This window comes from Corvus kubaryi, unplaced genomic scaffold (assembly GCF_017639235.1).
Source record: "Corvus kubaryi isolate FWS band 111438036 unplaced genomic scaffold, C.kubaryi_AGA036_p1.0 124, whole genome shotgun sequence".
Taxonomy (NCBI): Eukaryota; Metazoa; Chordata; class Aves; order Passeriformes; family Corvidae; genus Corvus; species Corvus kubaryi.
The window spans coordinates 2,264,234-2,288,515 of record NW_024580659.1 but is presented as its reverse complement, the minus strand read 5'-3'; the positions used below and the strand labels follow the sequence as shown (position 1 = coordinate 2,288,515).

At 38.3% G+C, this 24,282-nt stretch overlaps 1 protein-coding gene across 3 annotated transcripts in view; it reads left to right on the top strand.

Annotated features, from left to right (window-relative positions):
- Nucleotides 1–24,000, top strand: part of NISCH (nischarin) — a 29,505-nt gene extending 5,505 nt beyond the window's left edge. Inside the window, exons 2-21 of one of the 3 annotated variants that reach the window (XM_042019546.1) lie at nucleotides 235–318; nucleotides 1,064–1,246; nucleotides 4,565–4,613; nucleotides 6,256–6,419; nucleotides 7,783–7,878; nucleotides 9,110–9,205; nucleotides 9,575–9,733; nucleotides 10,996–11,064; nucleotides 11,527–11,712; nucleotides 11,915–12,043; nucleotides 12,471–12,584; nucleotides 13,429–13,537; nucleotides 16,122–16,243; nucleotides 17,110–17,165; nucleotides 17,638–18,948; nucleotides 19,347–19,521; nucleotides 20,730–20,883; nucleotides 21,458–21,586; nucleotides 21,960–22,121; nucleotides 22,606–24,000. In XM_042019546.1, the coding sequence (XP_041875480.1) occupies nucleotides 235–318; nucleotides 1,064–1,246; nucleotides 4,565–4,613; nucleotides 6,256–6,419; nucleotides 7,783–7,878; nucleotides 9,110–9,205; nucleotides 9,575–9,733; nucleotides 10,996–11,064; nucleotides 11,527–11,712; nucleotides 11,915–12,043; nucleotides 12,471–12,584; nucleotides 13,429–13,537; nucleotides 16,122–16,243; nucleotides 17,110–17,165; nucleotides 17,638–18,948; nucleotides 19,347–19,521; nucleotides 20,730–20,883; nucleotides 21,458–21,586; nucleotides 21,960–22,121; nucleotides 22,606–23,234 (4,176 nt within the window). In that variant the 3' untranslated portion in view covers nucleotides 23,235–24,000. Of the gene's footprint in view, nucleotides 1–234; nucleotides 319–1,063; nucleotides 1,247–4,564; nucleotides 4,614–6,255; nucleotides 6,420–7,782; nucleotides 7,879–9,109; nucleotides 9,206–9,574; nucleotides 9,734–10,995; nucleotides 11,065–11,526; nucleotides 11,713–11,914; nucleotides 12,044–12,470; nucleotides 12,585–13,428; nucleotides 13,546–16,121; nucleotides 16,244–17,109; nucleotides 17,166–17,637; nucleotides 18,949–19,346; nucleotides 19,522–20,729; nucleotides 20,884–21,457; nucleotides 21,587–21,959; nucleotides 22,122–22,605 lie in introns of those variants that run through there. The other 2 variants (XM_042019554.1, XM_042019563.1) reach the window with 2 other exon arrangements.
- Nucleotides 24,001–24,282: the final 282 nt, after the last annotated feature.

The following is a 24,282-nucleotide window of genomic DNA, read 5'->3' as shown; positions in this document are numbered from 1 at the left end:
ATCACTTTGCACTGAGGCATCTGCATCTTCTTGTGTGTGGAGCAGCCTCATGAGTGAGCTCAGGCATCCCACATCAGCAGAGTCACCTCAGAGCTGGGGCTGGCGTTTTGTTAGCTCTGATTCTTGCCAAATGTAGAACCACCTTACAGTGCCCATCGACCAGCAGGTCTCACAGTCAGCTTCTCCATAAGGCAAACGTTGTACAGTGTCCTTACTTGAATTTCTTCCTTTCAGGTATACATTATTCAGGTTAGTGTTGGCAATCATCAGTGGACAGTCAAACATCGTTACAGTGATTTCCATGATCTGCATGAAAAGGTAAGAATGTTAAAACTGTGGCCTTGGTCTCGTACAAAACATTGTACAGTTCTTGTAGTTCTGTTCTACAGAATGTTTTACATAATTTCTTTCTTCAATAAAGAGAGATTTTAATAAAGTGCGAGTGCCAGATACCATCTGAACTGCAGACTAAGTTCTTTTTGTGAGAACATTATTGCTTGCCCCTGTTACATTCCCCTCTTGAACTGGGGGAGGTTGATCTGGACAACTTTAGCCTTGGGTGGAAGCTGTGTCAGAGAGGAGAGGTCAGGCTAGGGTCATTGAGCTTTTTGCTAAGGGTCTTTATGATCAGCTGATTTGGTGACCAAAGTCTCATCAGGGGTGGATGATAAAAATGTCCTTAAAGTAGCATGGGATAGTTACCAACCAGTGCTGATAAAAAAGAAATGAAAATGAGGAAAAGTCTACTTTATTTGAGAGTGTTCTGCTTTCTCAGAAATGCACCGGTTATTTTGTTGTTTTATCACATTTGCTGCATTCTGCCCTCGTACTGTGAGTGATTCTTTGAGCAGACACTGTTATTAAACTTCATATCACTCCATGACAAAATGTTCTTTCTGAAAATACCTAATACTTTGAAGGCAGTAGCTAAATTTACTGAAGTAATTTTTTTTTTTTTTTGATCGTCCCAGGATCAGGCAACATGCACTTAATGCGTTCCATTGCATCTTTTGTGCAAGTTCAGATGGTGTGTCAGGTATTAACTCTGGTCTTTGTCTTTCAGCTTGTTTCAGAAAAGAAAATAGATAAAAATCTGTTACCACCAAAGAAGATCATTGGAAAAAATTCCAAAAGCCTGGTGGAAAAAAGACAAAAGGAACTGGAGATCTACCTGCAAACTCTGCTGCTCAAGTTCCCTGTTACTGCACCAAAAGTTTTGTCGCACTTTCTACACTTTCATTTATATGTAAGTTATGTTTTTTGTGTCTGAATAGAGGCCTGAGTGTCTTTCCTTAGTTCTTTGACATAGAGAGAATTCTGTGGAATCTTCATGAATTCTCTGAAATGGTTCTTCTTCAACATTTTGCGCAGTATAACAAAGCATATTTTTAAGGTTTTTGACACCACTTTTTATTGCAGTAGACACTGTGCTGGGAAGTAGTGTGGGCAGGGACTCTAAGAGAAAATAAATGCTGGCAGGAGAGTTGGTAGCTGTGAATAAATGTGAAGCTGAATTGGTTAGGCTGAAGTCAATAGTGCTGGCTCTCAAATGACCATTGCATAATGGATCCACACCCTGCTACTTAGTGGCTAATGGTTGGAGCTGTGGTTCACACTGAAACAGTTTCCAGTAGCCCAAATGAAGAAAAACAATGCTTCTCTGTGGAAGCACAATGATGGAGTGGCCTTTGGAGAAATAGCTCCAGCAGACAGAATGTTACGGTAAAGGATACTTGAAGTAAGAAGCAATTACTTGATTTCATGTTCCGATTGCAATTTGTTCATCTCTTGTGTATAATTAGGCTTTTTTTGCAATATGGCATCATGTTGTAAGGGGGAGAATGAATTTCATAAAGAGGAAAATGCATTGGAGAACTGAATGGAAAGAAGCAGCAGTAACTGCTTTGGGGTTTTGATGTTTTGAGAAGGCCCTTCATGGTTTCATAGAAAGGCTTCAGAAATTAGTCACAAGTGATCCATTAGGTGTTAATTAAGTTTGAGCAACAAAGGAAAACCTGGTTTAGTTATGTTACATGAACATAATTATCTTGGTGAGACTTCAGAGTTTGACTTAGATAAAAATGGTAGGAGGTTTATTCCACAGTGTTGCTATTGCCCTGCAGATTTGAGAGAGAAGCACAGGTTTGCCACTATCAAGCCTTCTAAAATGGATTAGAGGTTTTAAATTTGTTAAAAGTATGTGACAATGTAGGGAGAATTCTGTTCAGATGGAGCAAAACTCCTGATCACCAGTAAGTTGCATAATTTTTCTGTGCCTGCTCTGTCTTGTAAATGACGTCTGTTTCATTAAAGTTTCAGTGTTGTAACTTCCACACGGTTTTTATGCAGGCAGAAGTTCTTCCTAGCCCCTGACTTATTTTTCAGAAAGACTTTTTTTCCCCCGCTTGTTGTAATGTAATCTTTTTTTGCTTTTCCAAAGAGCTAGCAGTATTTGGATATGACTGCTTCCCTGTTTCTATACTGCTCTTGGATATTAAGAGCAAAGATGTTGCTTAATCTGCGTTTCTTTGCTTTAGGGGGGGGTCTGACTTACTTGTAAACTCAATTGTTTTTTTGCTTGGAACTTTAGAATACTTCTAAATATTTACAAAAAAGTGTTAATTATTCAGGAGAAAAGCTAAATATTTACCACAGCAATTCTACTGGAAAAAATTACCTTTCTGCAGAACTTTGATCTTTTAAAATACCTTCGTTACAAGACAGCCCGTGTACATACTGGAGCCACTATAATCCCTGATATTGCCTCATTAATTTATATAGGAAGGCTACAATTTTTTTGTCTATTGTTTTTTGTAATATTTCCATTAAGAATTATTTACTTTTATTTCCCAGGTTAATGGAACTAAATGGAGTAGAAATACCAGCCGTAGATACATTAAACTCACTTTGAAGCCTTTAGGTGTTCTCGGGTACAGCCTAGCAAAGAGAAACAGTTGCATGTGACAGCAATGTAGAACTGTATTCTAACTTCCACATTGAGAAGGATTTCTGCAGTGATGTGGGGATGCTTATTTTGTTGCACAGTCTTTGTCATCTTAGAAGATTTGGTTTGTTAACTCACAGATAGAAGGTTTTGCAGGAAAAGCATTGAGTACTTGCAAACTGCTGTTCAGAGACACCTGCAAACAATGGACTTCTGTGGGTGTGATGCATTTAAGTAGTTACAGCTAAGACAGAAGTCTCTTGTAGATCTGACAGGGGGATAGAGTTCCTTTTTTTTTGCCTGCTAGTCACTGAGCAGTCTAAGTCATAATCTTGTTCCAATTATAAATGTAGGAAAAAAATTTGGCTCTGTGTCCCAGATGACAAAAAGAGATACAGAGTAGAGTTTTCAATCAAGTCTGTGCTTGCCAGATGAGTGTAATTGGCTTATTCAAATGAGAATCTGAATTGTTTAATTTTGTTTGGAATACAGCTTTGAGCTTGTTGTTCTCAGAGCTATGGTGTGGAGGCTTTGTTCGTCCTCAGTGAGTGGGGCTTCAGTTACACTAAGAATGTGCTGCTTTAAAATCCTTGCCTCATCAAATAAGCTGAGCTGTCTGCTGCAGATGTCCTGTGGATGTATTCCCTTGTTATGAATCATGAGGTATTTGTCAGCAAAGTAAATTCATGAAATATTCATGTGGTGATGATCCATAATATCTGTTTATACTTTGCAGCTACCTTAAAATGAGATGTTTGTCTAGGGGAAGCTTCACCCTTACAAATAGTTTTATATTGTTCTTTTTGTGGTCCTTTGAAAGGGAGCTGTTGGAAATGCTCAGAACTATTTCTGGACTTGCACAGAACATTTGCTTTTTGTGGAGAGAGGTGTGCCCAGGTGGGACATACTTGTATTGATCTTTGTGCACCTGCAGATTTAGAAAGTACATATCCCTGCAAATCCCTGAGAGTTTTCAGCCTTTCATCCCAGAGCTGTCAGTGCCAGGAATGGAGGTTGAGTGCCTGAGTGAGTCCAGGAGGGGGAAGAGGGGTGATGAGAAAAGGGGGGGTTTGCATTACTTTGCAGCAAGCATAGTAGTGTTGAAGTCCAGAAGACTACTTACTGTTTATACCTCTTTTTTTCTGTAGACCTGTTAATCTAAAGCTTTCTCTGTTTTAGTGATATTCTAAGGAAATATTGAGTGCTTGAGGCATTACAACAGTCTTAATGGTAAAATTTGAAGAACACTACACTTGTAATATTTTCTTTAAAATAGAGCTGTCTTTCAAGTTGGGCTGATGATGGCTAGTAATACTTGGTCTAGTTGCTGCTGCCCTTTTCTAATGTGTGCAGGATGGGATTATTTGAATGTAGTTCACTGTCTTTCATCTTGGAAATGAAAATCATATGAAATAAAATAATTTCAAGTAATCTTTATGAATCATTATCAAGTTACAAAAAAATCTGTAAAACAGTCATCCCTGATTTCAGTAAAAAAAAAAAAAAATCAAAGTCCTCTACCGCAGCAAAAAAAGGATACTTCACTAAAGGTATAAATTAAAAAATTGGAGCCCTTAAATATGTAAATAACACTTGATTTAAATGGTTTATTTTTTGCAGGAGATCAATGGGATCACTGCTGCATTGGCTGAAGAGCTCTTTCACAAAGGTAAGGAACTTGCAGTATTTATCCAGGAATGTTTTCCTCTCTGTTCATGCATTCACATACCTTTGATATTTGACCTCCAGACAATGAGAGGTCTGATCTTCCACATCAGACTCCAATACTTTTTCTCCCCCTTCTTTCTTTTTGTCTTTTCCTTGCTGCTTGTGCTTTAATTCAAGCTGCATTTTTTGAGGAGCTGTAACAGTCTTGCAGCCACTTTTGGAAACAAGAGATTGGGTGAATTTATGTTCTGAGAAGGGTCTACTAGTTTGTGTCCTTAAGGGATAGGATGTGGCAGTGGTGATCAGGAGCTTTTGCTAAGCTCTCTGTCTCAGTGTGTTTTAGTGTAACCCATAAGGAAACTTGGTCAGTATCAGCGAGTCCTGACAGTCTGTGTATTAAATGCAAGAGATCACTTTACATATCTAAATATTATTCTTCCAGAACTCAGGAAACAGGAGACCTTCTGGCCAGTTAATTTGAGGGTGTGCTTTTCTGAGGCCAGCAGATGAAAACGAAATGCTCTTACTGTAACTACAATAGCTCCAGCTTCTCCATTAACAGCAGGAGGCATGTGAAAGGATTAATCCCTGCTATTTTTGTTTTGAAGGGCATGCAAGATGCTGCTGTATAATCCCAGTTGGCTGAGGCATGGTAGGCATGATAGGTGAAGCATGTTTCAGCATGGCCTTTCAGATTGTTCTGGCAGAAAGTTACTTTTAGGTGAAGCCACTTCAGAGTCCGTTCAGCAGATTTTGGAATATCTTAAGGAAGCTTGTGAAGAAATCTTTGCTGGCTTTGTAGTGCCTGCAGTCTCACTGATACAAGAATTGTGGATGTATCACTGACTGCTCTGTAATAGTGTAACCTTCCAGTAATGTATGTGCAGCTGGACTCTTGGACTTGCTCCCAATGAAGCTGAAGGGAATTTTACTCCTCAGAGAGCATTTCTGAGAACTCTGCTTATCACGAAAGCTGATGCTTTCTCGTCCATGAAGTCAAATTGGTGTCCCTAAAAGGAAGAAAGGAACGATACTCATTCTGTGTGTGTGTGTTCCAGCTGCTCTAGCCCACACCGAGCTTGTGCTGCCTATAGAGAGGCTTTTGTATGCTGCTTCCTACTGTTCCAAGAATTAAATTGGATTGTAAAATTATAATTAGATAAGACATTTTCTGTTCCGGGTGTTTGCTTTGGTATTAGTGTGAAGAAAATCCCCATACTCTCCAATAAACACATTTACTACAATTCTGCATTTTGGCAGCATAGCAAAAGATCTGAGGTCTGTATTTTAGATGGCAGGTGCTGTGGGTTCTGAATAGAAAAAATCCTAACTGCTAGAAGTGTAGAGATATTTCAGAAAAAGTTTCATAACTCTTACATTATGTAAATTAACTTTGATTCCAGTCCTGTTAAGACTGAGGGAAATTTGCCATTAGTTGCATTAGGAACTTCAGGCCTGTATGATGAGTACCTACTTGAATACCTCAATTATTCTGGTGTTAAAAAAAAAAAAATTATTTTGCTACCTCAATTTTCAGCTTCGATATAAATAACAAACATATATCATTATATTTTCCATGTACCATTTATTCTTGTGTAACCCTTGCAGCATTGTGTTTGATCCCAAGCTGCTCTGTTTTTCAGGAGAGCAGCTCTTAATGGCTGGAGAAGTCTTCACCATCAGGCCCCTGCAGTTGTACGCTGTCACTCAGCAGCTGCTGCAGGGCAAACCTACCTGTGCTAATGGAGATGCCAAAACAGATCTAGGGCATATTCTGGATTTCACTTGCAGACTCAAATATCTAAAGGTGAGGTCGATGTTGAATGGGTGTTTATGCTGCCAACCTTCAATCCATGTTGTTCTCTAGTCAAGATGTTTGCTGTGTGATGTGACATTTTCAGCAGTGCCCTCTGTGTAGCTGCAGCCACGGAATCTTGCTGGGTACCAGTAGGGATGAGTAAAGAAATACTGACCTCTTCAACCTTGCTTTCTTTGCAGGTACTATGGGTAGGCCAGTGTGTATGTATACATGTGCATGTGTGCATATATATAAATCTTGCCCCCTTTCCCTCTGTCTGACTGCATCTGAAAGTTAAAAATAAAACCCTGAAAAGTGCCTCAGTTTCCTAGATGGCCCTGAATTTCTAGCTAAAATGCCATTTCAGGTTAAATGTAAAATGGCCTCAGAACAGATAATTTTTGTCAGGAGCCAATTTGACTTTTGTTTTTCTACCAAAAAAGTGAATTAAACTTTCCCTGAGTAATTTTTTTAACACTGCTTGCTATGACTCAAAAACTTATTTTAGCCCCTTTGTTGCATGAGGAGCTGCCTTTTAAATGTGTCTGTGTTCAAAGCCGAAATCAAATGGGGGATCAGGGGAAGCAAAACCACAGCTGTGCTGGTGTTCCTGTGGCTCTTCAGTTGCCTTTGTCATCCTCTGTCTGTATAGAATCTTCTGAAGGGAGGATTTTCTGGCTGGAGAAGAGCTTATTGTTTAGAAAAATTGCCATCTGCAGAATTTCTAGGCCTTTGGAATGCTTGTGAGTGGGCACATTCAGAGCTTGTAGGATACACAAAACCAAAGAAAAACCTTAGAGTTTTCTCCCAAAATTAAATTCACAGCAAACATAAGTGAAACCACCTGGTTTTTATGCTGCTGACATGCTCTGAGGCCAGAATCCTATGACCATATGGAAATACCAGATGCATTTTAATTGATATGTATCAATGTAATGTTTATTTTCTTCAAGCCCATCTTGTCAATGACTTGAACTTCATCCGTTGTAGAGGAATTAAAGACAGTGCTGACTTGGAGGGTTCACACATTTCAAGGAAGTTGTTTTCAGTGATTGTAACTCTGCCTTTTCAGCTGAGAATGAAGCCTTGGTCAGCCTTGCTTATTGTGTTGCTTTTTGCGTGCCACATGTGCTACAGAATGCAAGCACAAGGTGGCACTTCAAGTTCAACGCACTTAGCTGGAGCAACTAGTATTTGTTTACCCGAAGAGTTAATCTGCAAGGGTCATGAATCATTCCATATTTGAAAAATCGCTTGGAGCTTTGCCTGTCTTTCCACACTACTGCCCTAGGGCTGTTGCCTGTGTAAGACTGGAATGGGGACAAGTTGGGTTGTGTGCACTAACTCAGTTCTTTAATGTCTTAAATGCCAGGTCACTGGAACAGGGGGACCTTTTGGAACCAGTAACATTCAGGAGCATCTCTTGCCTTTTGATCTGTCTATTTTCAAATCGCTTCATCAAATAGAGGTAGGACTGAGATACTGCTCATAAATTCATAGGTGCTCTGCAAATGCCAGGCCTGCTGCATATATCTCAGAAATGGTGATTCTCTGCTTTGGTTTGCTGCTAGAATTGGGGAATGCAGAGTTTAGAGGGATTGTTTTATTTGTGAAACAATTTTTTTTCACAAGTTTTGGGAATAAGGACACAAGGTTTAAATTTTTAAGTTTCCAAAGAAAGCAATTTCCAATATTTACACAAAACCTATACCTGAGTGCTTTTCCACTGCCTTGAAGAACTAACAAGTGGTTATAGTTGGATCCCTTATTACAAAGTGCTTTTTATTTGGAGAAAAAAACGTACATCAAGTGTTTGTGAAAACGTCCTGACATTAAATTTGTTTGTGAAAGTGCACTTTTGGGTGTAGTGCTGCTTACGTGATAATTTGCAGATTTTTTTTCACTGTTCTGCTTTCAGTGTGAATACCAGAGTTTCTAGCAGTTTTCAATGAGTATTTTTTGAAATACTTTCTTGGCCACTTCAGGTCTTTCCAGAGAGAGGATGTTCAATTTTGTCACACAGTCTGTACTCTGTCCACTTTTGGTGGATGCTGCACCTTTTCCAGTACATGAATGCTATCTTCTCATTGATGTGAGACAGTTACTGGTTAAGAGCTGAAGTGACTGTCTGCAGAGAAGCACGTGGACAGATGCTGTAGCACATTTTCAGTAATGTTGCTTTAAACTGAGCTACAGAAAAAGAGACTTTGTAATCTTAAACTTAGTCTGTGTAATTAGCTGATTAGTGGGTTAAATTCTTAGATTAGTATCCTCACTTTCTAAGCATTTCTTTTTCTTATGATAAAAAGGACATCTGATACCCAAATGAATGTGTTTGCAGGTTGAGTCATAGTTTGAGATACCTCTCCTTTTGGTAACAGTAAAAATGCTGTGGCCTGTTAAATCAACTGGGTAGTTTCACCTTGAATACATGGGACAGGTGGAAAGTCAATGGAGAAGCTTTGTTCAAATATATGTTTGAATTTCACTTCTCTGTAGTTATGCCTCTAATTTCTTGCTTTAGCTTTGCCAAGTGTCAGTATTTCTGACCTGATAATTTCTCAAGATTTTATGGGAGTGCTATAACTACTTTGCAAATTGATGCAGAATCTGCTGTTGAAGCTTTTAGGTGCCTCTTTCATGTCTCATTTGTCTGTCCTAACATTTCTGACTTTGTAATGTGATTTTTTAAAAAATAGATCAGTCATTGTGGGGGAAAGCTTATCAAAGGGCTGACTTCATCAAAACATGCTCTGGCCACACTGAGTGTTCGATTTTCAGCAACATCAATGAAGGTAAGAGCAAGTTCCTGCTTCTGGTGAGTGTTCAAAGCATGTGCAAAACCAACATGCACAATAGGGAAATATCCACTTGGAGTCCATGTAGCTTTCTGTACTGCCTCTTGCAGGTTCTGTTTTTAAAGCCATGGAACTGTAGGGCTTTTCTAACCATACAGAATCTTAAGGTTAAGTGAAGAAAGTGTTCAGATGTGTCCCTTCCCAGGGACACTTTTGATGCTTGCTTGCATGAGATTGTTGGGATGGTTTCCAAAACTGTTACCTTTCCCTGAAGATGGAAACCCAGTATTTAGATCTAGAAACAAATCACTCAACTTATTCTGGGTCTTGGTACTACTGTCTTTATCCAGTGCTTCTCTTAAACAGGAGATCCTGGTGCCTGAGGCCTCTGAGTTTGATCAGTGGGAGCCAGAGGATGCACTGGACAACTCAAGTTGTCCAGTGACAGCAATTATCCCAACCTGGAGAACTTTAACAACTTTGGATATGAGTCACAATAGCATCTCTGAAATTGATGATTCAGTGGTAAGAAATATTTTTGATTTGTGGAAAAAGGCATGATTTATCTGTGGCACATAATACACAGCAGGGATTTTGCATCTGCTCTGTCGCTTTTTCTGAAGAATTTTCAGTTGTACTTTGTTGGTTAGCTACCCAAGCTAATGCTGAGGAGATTTGTTCTGTAAGAACTTTATTTCCTTTGCTAAAGGAGAATAGTTTTGTCATTTTGTGTTCTGTAGGCAACATTTCCATGAATACTCACTTTTTGAAACACACTTTTACTCTCGGCCTTAGGCCACTTAGCAGTTTTTTTTTTTTTAAATAAAATCCACCTCATAGACTCAACTTTGGAGTTGTTATCAAGGCTGAAGCTTCTTGCATATTTAAAAACCTATGACTTGCTGGCAGCTTTCTTGACATCAAAACATTGTGAAGAGCATGAAAACAAAATTTGGGGTATTTTGCCAGTACTTTCAAATTTTGTGTGGTAAATCGGTTATTACAAAAAAAATGAACATTCAACACAAGAACTTGATAAAATATGAGTATAGCTTTTTACTTGAGCTACTCTTGTGAAGCAGGAAATAGCTACATGTGTAGCTCAACCAGACATCATAGAATTGGAGCATAATTATATTGTTCATGATTTTTTGTGATGTAGATTTAAGATGCTTCAGGTCTGTGTCCAGGTCTTAATTATAAGGCAAATCAATGCTAAGATTACAACCAAAATAAAACAGATGCAAAACACTGATGTCAGAATTTAGCATCCAGGTTTGAGACCTCCACAAGTAAAAGGCTTTCTGAGTTAAAGTGCATTTTCTACAGGTTTGTGTGACCTTGTAGTTCTTGGCTGGTGTAATCAGAACATGGAAACAAATCACTCAGCTTTTTCTGAGTCTTGGTACTACTGTCTTTATCCAGGTTTGTGTGTAACATAAATCTCCTGGCTTATCTGTTTGATAAGACCAAAGCACCACTAGTGAGTTTGATCTATAGTTAGTGGGAATAAACTAGGATAAATTATTTGTCTTCAGTAAGAAACCAGGTTTCAGATTAAAACTTAACAGCACTCCTCAGAGTAACCTGGATTTCTTAATAGTGGGAGTCAGCTCTTTTTTGCTCCAAATCACACAGAATGTTTTCTTAATGCCAAAAGCTGGGAAGAGAGACTGCACTGGAGAACACCTTTCCATTGCTTTTGTTGGTCAGCAGATATTGAAGGAAGTGTGGCCTGACTTAAAACTAAAGTGCATTTAACATGTGTATTTTTTTTCCTCTTCTAGAAATTAATTCCAAAGATTGAGTTCCTGGATTTGAGTCACAATGGGGTGTCTCTGGTAGAAAATTTACAGGTATGTGATGCATTTTAAGGTGATTTTTTTTTTACCCAACTGCCTGAGACCTTAAAGCACAGATTTTCATGCTTCAGAATTTTGTTGCTCATTTTCTTCATGGAGAATGGTTTAAGCCCAAATAGCTGCTTCTTTGTAACATCAAGTACTCTTTTAATGGTGCGTTTCTTAACTGCTCCTGGATATTTTAATTTCTTTGCCAACGTTGACATAAACCATTTAGTCCTTAACTAAATTCATTCACTGCCAGCTGTATGTGTGGGTTGGTAAAAATGCAGTGGAGGAAATTCCGTTTCTACAAGCTTTAACCTTTGTAATGAACAGTTTCATGTCATGTCTTTCATGCTACGTAGCATCCAGCATGAAAACACTGTTGCACAATAAAATGAGCCAGCCATAAGATAGCATCTTTGGTATTCAGTTTTAATTAGTGTATGACATGAATTTTCTGTCCTGTTGTAGCATCTGTACAACCTTGTTCACCTGGACTTATCCTACAACAAACTTACATCACTAGAAGGTGTTCACACAAAACTGGGAAACATCAAAACTCTGAATTTAGCAGGAAATCAGCTGGAAAGGCTGTGTGGTCTTAACAAACTGTACTCATTAGTCAACTTGGATCTGAGCAACAACAAAATAGAACAGGTAAGTGTTGACTTTTGGTGTCAAATTGTGTGTTAGATCAGAAGCCATTTCTTTTAGTGGATCAAACTGCAAATAAATAAAAGTGGCTGTAGTGATTTTTCTTGGTTATTGTATGTTTGTAATCCATGCAAGAAGCACTTGGTCTGTGTGCTCATTTTCATTTTGCCAGTTGGTATTCATGCTTTTATCCAAATACTTTCAGATTGAAGAAGTAAAAAATATTGGCAGCCTGCCATGCTTAGAAAAGGTGGTGTTGTCCAGCAATCCATTGAGCATCATCCCTGATTACCGGACCAAAGTACTTGCTCAGTTTGGAGACAGAGCCTCAGAGGTGAGCCCCAGTGCTGCTCTTCTAATCCTCTTTTTAGCCTGGTGAGGAAAGTGGTGCAAATGTTCTAAAAACCTGATGGGTTTTTAGTGTGCATTGGAAAAGGTGTTTAGAGAATGAAGCTTTATTAACGTTACTCAACTGTGCTCCTGGATCTAAATGATATTTTACCCTGCCCTCATTGGGTAACAGTGTGTTAATATTGAAACACTGTTGTGCTAGAAGGTTGTTAAATTTACCGAACATTCCTGAGTTTGCATTAAATTGATGTTAGCTGAAGGTCTAATGTGGTAATTGTTTTTGTGTAATGGTTACAAAGATGCACATGGTTTGCATTGAGCTACAGTAATTTTTGATTATTCCATTGATAAAAATTGCAGAATGCCTTGTTTTCAATACTTTTAGATGTTTTAATTTTTTTTTTTTTTAGGTTTGTTTGGATAACATTGTTACCACAGAAAAGGAACTAGACACAGTGGAAGTGCTAAAAGCTATTCAAAAAGCAAAGGAGGTGAAATACAAACTGAGCAACTCTGATAAAAAGGTGAGTCTGGTGCTGTGAGAGAAGTAGGATGTGCTGCATACATAAGCTTACAAAATTACTTCTACAAGTTAGATGTAAGCAGAATGCAATAAATTTTCCATAGCATTAAAACTTTTATGGTTTTTTTTTTTTGTTTTAATGTGGTGTGAACTTTTAATGTTGCCTCTTTTTGCTATGTAGTTTTCAATGCAGTTTTAGTAGTTATCTGACCTTCCTTTTTTGGGCTGGCTTGGGAGAGAGGAAGTGGGAGGAAAAGATAAAATGGCTTAATGGTGTATACAGTGGATTTGCAGTCGACCTTAACAGCCATATTTTGTATCTTATACAAGTATTGCAGAGCTGGGATTTTACTGCTTGCGTTGCAGAGTACTGAAATGACTTCCCCAAACTTTCTTCCTGTGGGTATTCAGCAGTGGGAGAGAATCAGAAATCTGAATTCTCCTTGCCTTCTCTCATACCTGGCTGTGTGCTGTGTAGTTGGTTAGTCTCTGTTTGGAAGTAAACTTAGGGACAGAGCAGGTTCTGTCCCTACAGTGTAGAAATCCTGTTTTCATTCTTTTGACTTGTGAAACTGCCAATTCTGTCAATACAGTGATTAGTCAGTGATCAGAATGACTTCTTTAATCTTCTAGTTCTTCTTAGTGGAGTTCCACTTAATGTGAAAATTGAAACTTAGAGGAGGTGATGACCACCCCCCCCCCCAAAAAAAAAAAAAAAAAAAAAAAAGCTGGCACTAACTTTCCTTTTATTCAAATTGAGAGAGCTTGTATAGTTTTAGTTCAGGATCTCATGTGTCCTGTGTATTTAGGTTTTTTCTTTAATTGCTGCGTACTTTCTTTATTAGATCAGTGAGGACTCCAGGCTCACTGCTGCCAGCTCCAAATCAAACTGTTCTTCTCTTACTGTTCGTCCTTCCTCTCCCTCTCTGCCTCGTCCTGTCAGCTCCAGCCAAGGTAATCATGTATGTATCGTGCTGCTGGGCTGAGCCTCTTGGTTCTGCTTTTCTAAGCTGCATTGATATACATGAATATTATGTGCATGGATATAGGGCTTTAAAGACAAGCACAAAGATCTGGTAGAATTGGCTTTGAAAGAGAAAGTTGTATGGAATGTGACTCAGCAAAACTGACCTGTAGTTCCCAGTAGTGTTAAATACCTGGAGTGAGAGTTTGGGTACAGGATGTTTTACTGCATCGTCCTGCAGAGGACTAGATACCATTTCCAGGTTTAGAGTCATGCCTTAATGGAAAACTGAGACATAGAGAGACATGTTTCAAAATTGCTTCTCTACCCATCCTCGGTCTGCAGAATGTGAGCTCGAGCAGTGTATGTTCCATTAGAGCTTTTTGTGAGAGCTGCATTTCTGTCACACCAGGGGGAAGATGGAGAAAGGAGATGAGTAAAAGACACTCGTGGGATTAATGTTCTGGCTGAGGCTGTGATTTCAGCACATCTGTTGTGCTCCTCAGTACCTGCTGACTGCACCTCAAGTTTTTTTACTGTATGTTTCAAATGGGTGTGCCTGTTGCATTAGGAACTTGGAAGAATGCCTTAACTTTCCTCTGTAGCCCATAGGACTGACTTACGTGAATATTCACTTGTGGCTGAGAAAAAGAGATAAAAATATTTTCTGGTTTTGCCTTTTGTCTGATTGAAAAGTGCAGTAGAATATGCATGATGAGAGAAGACTTTGTACCCATTTAAAAGAGCAGGGATTATGTTATCAGTTACTTGGGGTGGCACAGCTTCCTCTTACCATTGATCAGTGGATTGGTGAATAAGGCAGAGAAACATCCCTGAGGAGCCTGATCTTTGAAAAAAGTCCATTGCTGTGACTTCTGCAGAATAAGCAGAGGTTTCATAGTTCACTCTAGAAAAATGAAACTCTTCAGACAGCATTTGATTAAGGGACAGACACCTTGATACAGATTTAGTTGCTATTTATGTACTTTGCCTTTGAAGCCCTTCTAGATAATTTTTAATCTGCAGAAAAAATGCCAGTTTTTCCAAAATCAAGTCAATGCTTGCTTTAAAGTATTAAGCACTTGACAAACTGTCTCAGTCCTGTAACTATGTAACAACCTGCAGTTTTATACAGGACTTGCTGTAAAAATGCATGTCAGCAACCCCTGGGACTGTTTAAATTATTTATCAATAGGTTTTTTTCTACTACAGAAAACGTTTAGGAGCAAACAAGTCTTGGGAGAAAAAAAAATATAGATCTTTCTGAAGGACTTAGGAGTTCCATAGAGTGGTACAAGATTCAAGGTTTATTTAGCGTAGTCCTTTTCCATAAGATTGCTTCAGTAGAATTTTTTGGGAAGGCTTTTGTAAATAATGGGAAAATGAGGACTGTGCAGGCTATTTCTCAGCTTCAACAATAGAAATTGATTATATGCTACATATCTAACTATTAAGTGTCGTTTTCAAAATACCAGAGAAATCTACTTTAAAAAAATGGAAATATGCTAGGCAATTAGTTTCACTGTTAGACCTTAAGTCATGAATAATGGAATTAATTTCCTGATATGCTATTTCTATGGATTGTTTTCTCTGCATTTTCTAGACACCATCTGTTTCCGTAACATATTATTCATCCTAAATGTCATTGGGAAATGGCTTATGGAAAAAGATTAAATATTTATATAGGAAACAGAAAATCAGAAATAATGCTGTCATGTTTCTGTTTTCCTGTCAGTTTGAGTTTCCTTCTTGCTAACGCAGTATTTTGTTCAAGTAATAAATACCTCTTGTGCTTCCTCTGACCATGAGATGTCTTGGTGCAATCTGCTGAACTTTGCCATCAGTCCCAAAAGATATATGCAGGAATTTTTATGCTCAATCTAGAAACACATCCACACTGTAATTTTGTTGATTATTTGCATATTTAAGCACTTGAGCTGACTGGCTCATTGGCAGTACTGAAAATTGAGTTGCTCTGTTGTGTCAGTTTGATGGTGTGAATATCAAACTGGCAAAAAGTCAGACGTCCCTGAGAATGTTGGCTTGTATTCACTCATGATAAGTTTTTACTGATGATTCAGCTTTGAACCCTTGAAAAAGGTTCCAAGTAAGGTGAGACAATATCTTCAGTGGCATTTGAGAGACCAGAGCTTCTCAGTCTCGTTGAAGGTTGTACACAGATATTAGAGAGATTGTTCACTTGAAGCTTGCAGAAATTTGGGAGTGTGCTAGAAAGTTCATGAAGAATGCTCTGCTAGTCTAGCAGCTGACCAGTTCTGTTAAAACTGAATTGTGTGAAGATTTCTTACACCAGATGTTGAGATTTAAATTGATTGTTAGTTTGAGAAAGAAGCTGTAGCACTCTCCAATGCAACTTTCAGTTACTACTTTAATTAAACTAAAATTCTGCTTGCTTTTTTGTCCTGGCTATTGTGTGAAGATATTCTTTACCTTTAATGATTTATGATTAGATCTTGATTATACGGTTTTAATTCCACTTGATTGGCAGATGCTATTAGACATTTATTTTTGTTTTACTTCAGTGATTTAAAGAGCTGTTTATATTTGTTCTAGAAATAATTTGTGAAGAACCAGTCCTAGCCGGCAGTTTTTTGCAATCCAGTGGTTCGACTCCTACAGACCATACAGTTCCCCAGAGATGCTTTGAAATACCAGACTCCAGATGTAAAATTCAGGTAATTGCCACACTTCTGTTTATATTACAGTATTTTAAAAAGCTTTGCAAACTTATTTCTGATGTTAAACCTAGGTTATCTTAGTAATCCATAGCAAAGGGGTTTTTTTTTGATTCTTAAAGCTGTTTTAATGGAAAAGGAGACAGCCCCAAATTTGATTCAAGGGGTTTTGGTCTTGCTTATAAATTAAATGCAGAATCCAGGTTTACCAGGGTTGCAGAGAACTGTTGCCACTATGCCTTTGAGATTTTACTCAGTACTAGTACAACATCATTTAATAGCCATTTAGATGCTGAATGTAAGACTTTTGTCTTACCATATTACAGTGTCAGTGTTTGAAAGGCGATTCTCTTGCTGGTAGAGTGGAAGAACCTTCTCCCTGTCAATAGGCAATGGCCTTAATTTGTCTTCTTCAATCTCCTCCTGTCTGATAACTTCTGGTTTGTGATTTTATTTGTGGTATTGGAAGCACTCTTCCTGTGCATGGCTTCAAGGAATAAGACAGCAAGACTTGGGGATGTCTCTTTGTTTGCTACCAGTGTAGTTGGTCTTTGTCAAGTTCCTTTACCTCTTTGCTCCATGTTATACTAACTCAGTAAAAGTTTGTAGAATGCTGAAATGTCTATGGGTCACAGGTTGGATTTGTTCTCAGGTCAGCAGCAGAGTTCATTCTTCTTCTGCCTTAATTGAATGCCCAACCTAAAGCAAGCAGTGTTTGTGGGTCCTCAAAGGATGGCTGTTTAGCTGCCCATGAGTACAGCAGGACTTGGCCAGCTTTATAAACCATGAGCCAGCATTAACTTTGCTTCTCATGTGTGCTGAACTCTTAAGTAGTTTACAGTTTCCTGATGTTACTTTCTTCTCAGGCACCTGCCTCTTTATTGGATTCATGCAAAGAGTACGATGGTGGTCATCATGTGTGGTAAGCTACCTAAATAAATTCTGGTTTAAATCCTTGTTAGCTTTTGGGAAATAACAGTGGGTACTGTTTTCTTAAACCCAGCCTTTAAGGCAAAACAGTCTCTTTCATTGTACTCTGCCTCTGGTTTTTTGAACCAAAATATGATGTGTAGTGTTTTTAACCTTTGAACCCTGGAATGCAGTTGGTGGTTTCAAAACCAGCAGTAGCTGTATTATCTAGTCCTTTAGTTCATAAGGGTGTGCTTACTGGGGATGGGAAAGAGGAGTTAACCATTTTAGTTTTTACTTTGTATAGAATTCCACACTACGAGCATTTAAAATCAATGGCTGTGCAGTACAAAGATGTTTTACAAAATTACACTGATCTAATTGTATTAATCAAAGTTCTGAGAAGCAGCACCATGAATTGTAGGTAGCCATGACTGGTTTAAACTTAGGTTTGTACTTACTGTGGCTTCTTCTCTCTTTTGAAGTTTGGAGAGTTCAGAGGAGGAACACTGTGCAGTGCCTGACCCCTGTAACACCGTCATCTTGCCTTTTAATTGTATGTCCTACACTGCCACCAACCAAGACTTTATCCAGCACCTTTCTGCCTTGATAGTGCAGGCTGTGCAGAAATCTGCCCCCTCCCTCACAGAGAATAAAGGAAGCCCTGCAGGTAATGCCACAGACAAAGAAGATGGATATTTTGAAATGGGACTTCATGAAGGAGATCAGACTTTTGAGTTCAGCACTACTTCGGATACTCAGTCATCCGACAACACAGCAGTGGAGAGTGTTGACATAGTCAAAATTCTCTGGAGCTTTTCTATTCACATTCATAAAGGACTCAGACAGTTTGCTTCCTGTTTGGTTTTGACCGATGAGATGCTAGCTGTGTTTGAGATTCCTCATCAGGAATTGAAGGGAAATTGCCAGCACATCCCTTCTGCCTTGAAATTAACGCTGTGTTTTCCATACACTGATCTAATAGAATTTGGCTTTCTGCTGCCAGAAATCTGTTTAACTCTGAAGCTGAAAAGCAGTGACAACTGCTTGTTTGTTGTTTCAGACTCCCAGAATCTTCAAGACTTTTATTCCTGTTTACAAACGTATTGCTCTCGACACTACACATCAGTGTTACCAAGCTCCACATGGTACTGTAGAAAAGCAAATCTCCAAGAATTTCTCTGTCACCTTATGGAATTGAATTGCATTTCAGCAGAAGATGTTGAAATAAAAGGTTGTTTCCCAACATACCTTGTTTATGGGAATAAAACCAATGCTCAGAAAGTCTTGCATCAACCAGAGACAGCTGGCAATAACAAGGAATGGTCAAAGAACGTTTTGTGTTCTGCACTTTATTCTTCAGTATATAAATCTTCTGACCAGAGTCCCTGTGTGGTCCATCCGTGTTGGATATTTCTAACACCCCAGCATTTGTACATAGTAAAGGTGGATTTTAGTTTACTGCCAGGTAAATGGGTAGGCACAGAAGAGTTGGGAAGTGTATTTAAGCTGAATAGAATTCCGTTAGCATCACTCGTGTTGCATCCAACTCATGGTGCCATGCAGCAGAAGGGTTCATTTTTGGATGGACACGTGCTGGAGCTGCTTGTTGGATACAGATTTGTTACAGCAGTGTTTGTTCTACCTCATGAGAAATTCCACTTCCTAAGAATCTACAGCCTTTTAAGGACACTCCTGCAGGATGTTAAGACTATTATTATTTTCAAAGCTTCAAGCAAATTGGATGCTGTAAGAAATCATGTTGTGGAGGCAAACAGACACGGTCAGGCAGCCAGGTAATGATTCCTGTGAAAGGTCTCTTGCACAGTGCTTGATGTGGCCTAACCCCTGTGTTTGCTGCTGTCATTATGGTTGGGTTTAGACTGCAGAATTGATGAGGTACTTCTGCATTGTGCTAGTCTGGAGTAAGTGTGAATGGTTATCCTGGACTGTAGCAGTCTACCTTTTTTCTTCTGTTTTGCTGCTGCAATGTAAAATGTAATTTCTAATGAAAGGAAACTTCCTGCTTCATGTGCCTGCAGGCTGACAGCTATGCTCAAGATACAAATAATTAAAACTCTTTAAAATGGAAGTTACCTGGTGTTAGTTTGTGAATGAAATATAAATATTCTTGTAGGGGAGAAGCTGTGTAGATCTTTACATTTTGATAATTTGTGTTCTGGGTCTTTTCTAGTTTTTGCAAGCCTCATCTGACACTGTCATCTTTATACCCATCTGAGTTTCTTATGCAGAAGATAACAGAAGACAACCAGGTTCCTGTTCACCTTCATGTTTCTGTGTCTCTGCAGTATGTGGCTGGGCTGAAGGGAAGAGCCCTGGTTGAATTCTTCCATAGCAACATTGCAGAGGTATAGTGCCTAGCCAAAGTGTACAAAAACATGCTTTTGTGACCTTTCTGCACTACACAGTAGCTATTAAAACTTTGCTGATCAAACTTAGTCACGAGAGTTAGGCTCTAGGAAACCTGGAAGCGTTTTGATCAAAAATCTGTGTTATTCCTTTTTGGGTTCCTTGCTACAGCGGTTGGGATCCTGCAAGGCCCACTTTGCCTTCAGGATCTGTGGTGCTCAACAGGAGAGTACATTATGTATGTCTTGAAGATGTGATTGCTCCAAGAATATTCCTCTTTTTTCTTTAAAGTGGTAAAAGAAAAGAGAATTATTTTGTGATGGTTCTTAGCTAAATCAATAAAAAGTGTTCCTATTTATAATTTTTTGTAATACTGCGCACGACTACAACACACGTGCAGGGCTTCAGGTACTCCAGAAACATGAGCAGATAAACCTGATTTCTGAAAAACATTGAAGTCTTTCTGGGGAACATCAAATTGAAAAGTACAAATATCACCCAAAATTTAGGATGTGTGATGTGTCTTTTTGAGTGATAAATCACTGTGATCTGCTTCCAAATGTCAATTGAAAAGCTTGAGAAATAGATACATTTTTTTTATTCCCTTACCTCCCTTCCAAATGTTTTAAGTGAGCACAGTTACAAGCTGTGCTTCTTTTTTTATATCAGGAGAAGCTGATAAAAAAAGCAGGTGACTCATTTAAGGGTTCACAGTAAGCCCATCAAGTTAGAAGCTGGGAAGATGCCTGGTTGGAACAGCAGCTGTAGTGGCAAGCTGTGCTCTGTCCTCTCTTGGGGGTCTTTGAATCCAACCCTCAGGAGCATCTGAAGGCTCAGCAGACTTGAGGCTTGGGAGGCCACTGAGCAGCTGTGGATTAAAGTTTTGTCTGTGGTGTCTGTTCTAAAAAGTCTTTCCTGTAAACAAGATTTTTTTTCAGTTTTTTTTTCTAGTTTTGGTCAGAAAACAAGGAATAATTTGTTTTTAACAGAAAAATAATTTTCTTGTATAAACACAAGGTATTTTCAGTGGCTGCCATTGTGGCCTCCTTTAGCAGCTTTGAGGTGAATTACTTCTCTTTGACCAGAGCGTCTTCAGATGCTTAAGATTTTGAAGTTGTTTCTCTGGTGGTCTTAAAGTTGCCTCTAAGGTGGTGAAACTATCTGAAATATCAAAGTTTGTGCTTATGAAATAAAATTTACATCTTAGGTGGAAAATGAAGAGTTGAGACACCTCATGTGGTCTTCAGTTCTGTTTTACAAGACTCCCAGCGTGGAAGTGATGGCCTGTGTGCTTCTCTCAACAAAAGCTATTTACTTTCTGTTGGATGATTCTTTCATTCATGCAGATGAGCACCAGTCAGGTAAAATAGTTATTTTGATCCTTTAATCAGGTTACCAACTTAATCCCTCTCTGTGTGTGTCCTCAGTTGAAGTACCAATTTTGGTCAATATTCTTCTTTAGATCTCCTAGTTGAAGGGGTCAGTATCTGAATAAGGCTTTTTGTTCAAAAAAACAGGGTCTTGAGTCATGTCTGCTTCTCAGACAGACCCTTCTAGCTGCTGTTGTGTCCATGCTTTTCTCTGATGTCATTTCATTGTCGCTTTCATAAAATGGAAAGTGAAGGGTAATGAACCTCATGGTGAGCATTCAATTAAAGTGTGATATTAATCACACTTTTAATTGGAAGTGTGATTTAAATCTGGTATGTGTCAAATATTTCAAAAAAATAAAATAAAATTTTATACAAGCTTTTATACAAGCTAATAAAATTTGCTTTTATTTTGCTTGAGAAATTATTAGCCACTGTATCCAGTTTTTTTTCTTAATTTCTTTCTTCAAGTGCGAGTTAAATATTAGACGGTAATATAAAAATTATGCTTATGGAAAGACAATTTTTTCTTTTGACTTTTTAATCATATATACTTCTTTAACAGATTTTTGGAACAAAGAAAACTCAGACTGTGAAAATAATTCTTTTCATCTCTCTTGCTGCTTTGTGCTAAAACTTAATGACCTGCAGTCAGTAAATGTTGGCCTGTTTGACCAATATTTCCGAATTACTGGTGAGTACATCTTGTGCTTTAAGTTTTTCCAGTTCTATTTTGTTTGAGTCTTTTTTAGACCAATGCCTGTCTTTAGTAGTGAGATGGAAGAGGGGTTTTTCTGTTGCTTCTTTTTCTTGAATCCCTAGAGCAATATTTGAATCATAAGTATGCGTTGTATTTTAAATGAAGAGGCATTATGTATTTTTTGAGGGATTTGTAAGTATTCTGTTGTTCTTTTCAAGAATTTGAAAGATTTCTGAATAGTGATGCATGTTTTCAGGAGAAATAATCCTTGAAAAAAATCTTTTCTGATGATGGTTGCATGTTGGTTCGAGAAATGGTAATGCCAGGTGCGGATCAGTGAGTGAATTCTGTTCTGTGTTCTCTCCAGGACGTTCTGCAGATCACATTGTCACCTGCCTGACAAGAGACAGTTACAACACTCACACCTTCATACAGCAGCTTATGGCAGTCCTGTCACTGCTTGCACGCACTCCTTCACCTGAACCAGTAGATAAAGACTTCTACTCTGAATTTGGGAGTAAAAACACAGGTGAGTGGTCTTTTCTACATGTCATGAGTGATTTTAGGCATCATACTTCAGGTTTCACCTAAACTGTACTGATTAAAAACTCTTTTGAGAGGCATTTTTGCATCAGTCATTTTGTATTTGATTTTTTTTTATCTAAACTCCCTGACTTTAATTATCGTAATGTGCCTTATGTGAACAGAATTGTTAAATGTAGTAACAGTGTTGCACGAGTGAAGTTAGTGATGGCCTCTTGCATTCACCCTGGACTTACATGGTTAGAAATTTGCAGAAAATATGTTGGTAATGCAAGAAGGACTCCAGCAGAGACCTGCAATCCAAATAAAATTATTCCAGTATTGTTTATAAGCAAAAGCATGTGTGAATAAATACAAAACTTGAATTCTTCCAGCTGCAGCCAGCTGTCAAAGGTTGTTGCTTATCCTAGTACATTAAGAAAGTATTGTATAGCACTAAATAGAGATATAATGATGTATGTTTCTTGCAGGAAAAATGGAGAATTATGAACTGATTCACTCTAGCAGAGTAAAATTTATTTATCCAAATGAAGAGGAAATTGGGGACCTTGCTTTTCTAGTGGCAGAGAAGATGGATGGTTTGACCAATCTTCCATCCCTCAACATCCTTCTGTATGTGTTGGCATTTCAAGTAAATCATGTTGAAGGATCTGCTCAGAACACTAGTTCACTTCAACCTAAAACACTGATATTGACCAGCTCTGATTTGTTCCTCTTTGACGAAGATTATATCAGTTACCCACTACCTGAATTTGCTAAGGAGCCACCAAAGAGAGATAAGTATCAGCTTGCAGATGGAAGACGAATCCGGGATTTAGATAGAGTCCTCATGGGATATCAGACATATCCACAGGCCCTTACATTTGTGTTTGATGATGTTCAGAATCAGGACCTGATGCAGAATTTAACACTGGATCACTTTGGAGAAACTGATAGTGTCCCAAAGGGAAATTGTAAACAAGAGGGCAGCAGGAGCAGAGAGATCCAGTGGTACATTTTTATCCCAAGTGCAGAAAGCAGGGAGAAATTAATTTCATTGCTTGCAAGACAGTGGGAGATCCTGTGTGGTAGGGAATTGCCTTTAGAACTCACTGGGTAGTTACTGCACAGCCAAGTGATTTCAGTGTGTATTATAAGGTAAAGCACAGTGTTTAAGTAGATAGCACCTGTCAAGTTCTCTTTGTTTTCATGAGGAGCTGACCTGGACTCCCTGGCTCCCTGGTGCAGTGAACATGTAACAGTACATAGAAATATTCTGAAGTGTTATTCTGGGGACTGAACTTCTTGTACAGTCTATTTTTTATGCAATAGTATATAGTGAAAAAAAACCATGAGACATCCTGGGAAACTGTATGGAAAATTTAAGGAGTCAACACTAGATATTCTGTCGTCTGGGGCTGTTAAGGTTTCCACTATTTTTCTGTATATATCAGTCTAGCTGTTCTATACAAATTCTAATGTGTAAATAAGGGTAAATGCTTGTGTATGTTCAAGTGCAATGTTCTTTGTACAAGAAGTATTTTGGGTATGCTGCTAATGCTTATTATTTAATGATCTTACAGTTTTACATATGTTTTTCTTTGAGGCCAAATGTAATTATTTGCTGCCAGTGATTAACTTAACAGTAAAATTTGAGCCACAAGCAAGTAACAAATTTTCATATGAAACTATTTTCACAGACATTTGTTTTCCTTATCCAAGGATAAAAGAATTGCTTGGTAAAGATCCCCTCAGTATTGTGAAAGTGGAAATACCCAATGTGGGTATATCAGCATTTTGTCAGCAAATAATGGATTTGTATCTCTGAACACAAAGTCTTTCTTTTGTCTATCTTGTCAATACAAATAAAGTGTAATTTGACAGTTTTCTTTTGGCCTTGTCTTTATTCAAGTTTATATCTTGTGTTTCCAGGATACCATATGGCAGTTCAGCAGCACATATTCTGTTCCTAGAGTGCATTGTAAAGTATGAAGTGTGCAGCAAGACGAAAGAAGAAAATAGTTTGTTCTACTATAACAAGATTGTTAGTCCAGAAATGCAGCTGAGTCATGGAAACTGAGGATCTGCAGCCTCTAAACACAATTTGAGGATTTATTTCAAGTACTTTTGCTTCTCCATTAGCTATTAGGGATTTTCTTTCTGAGCTG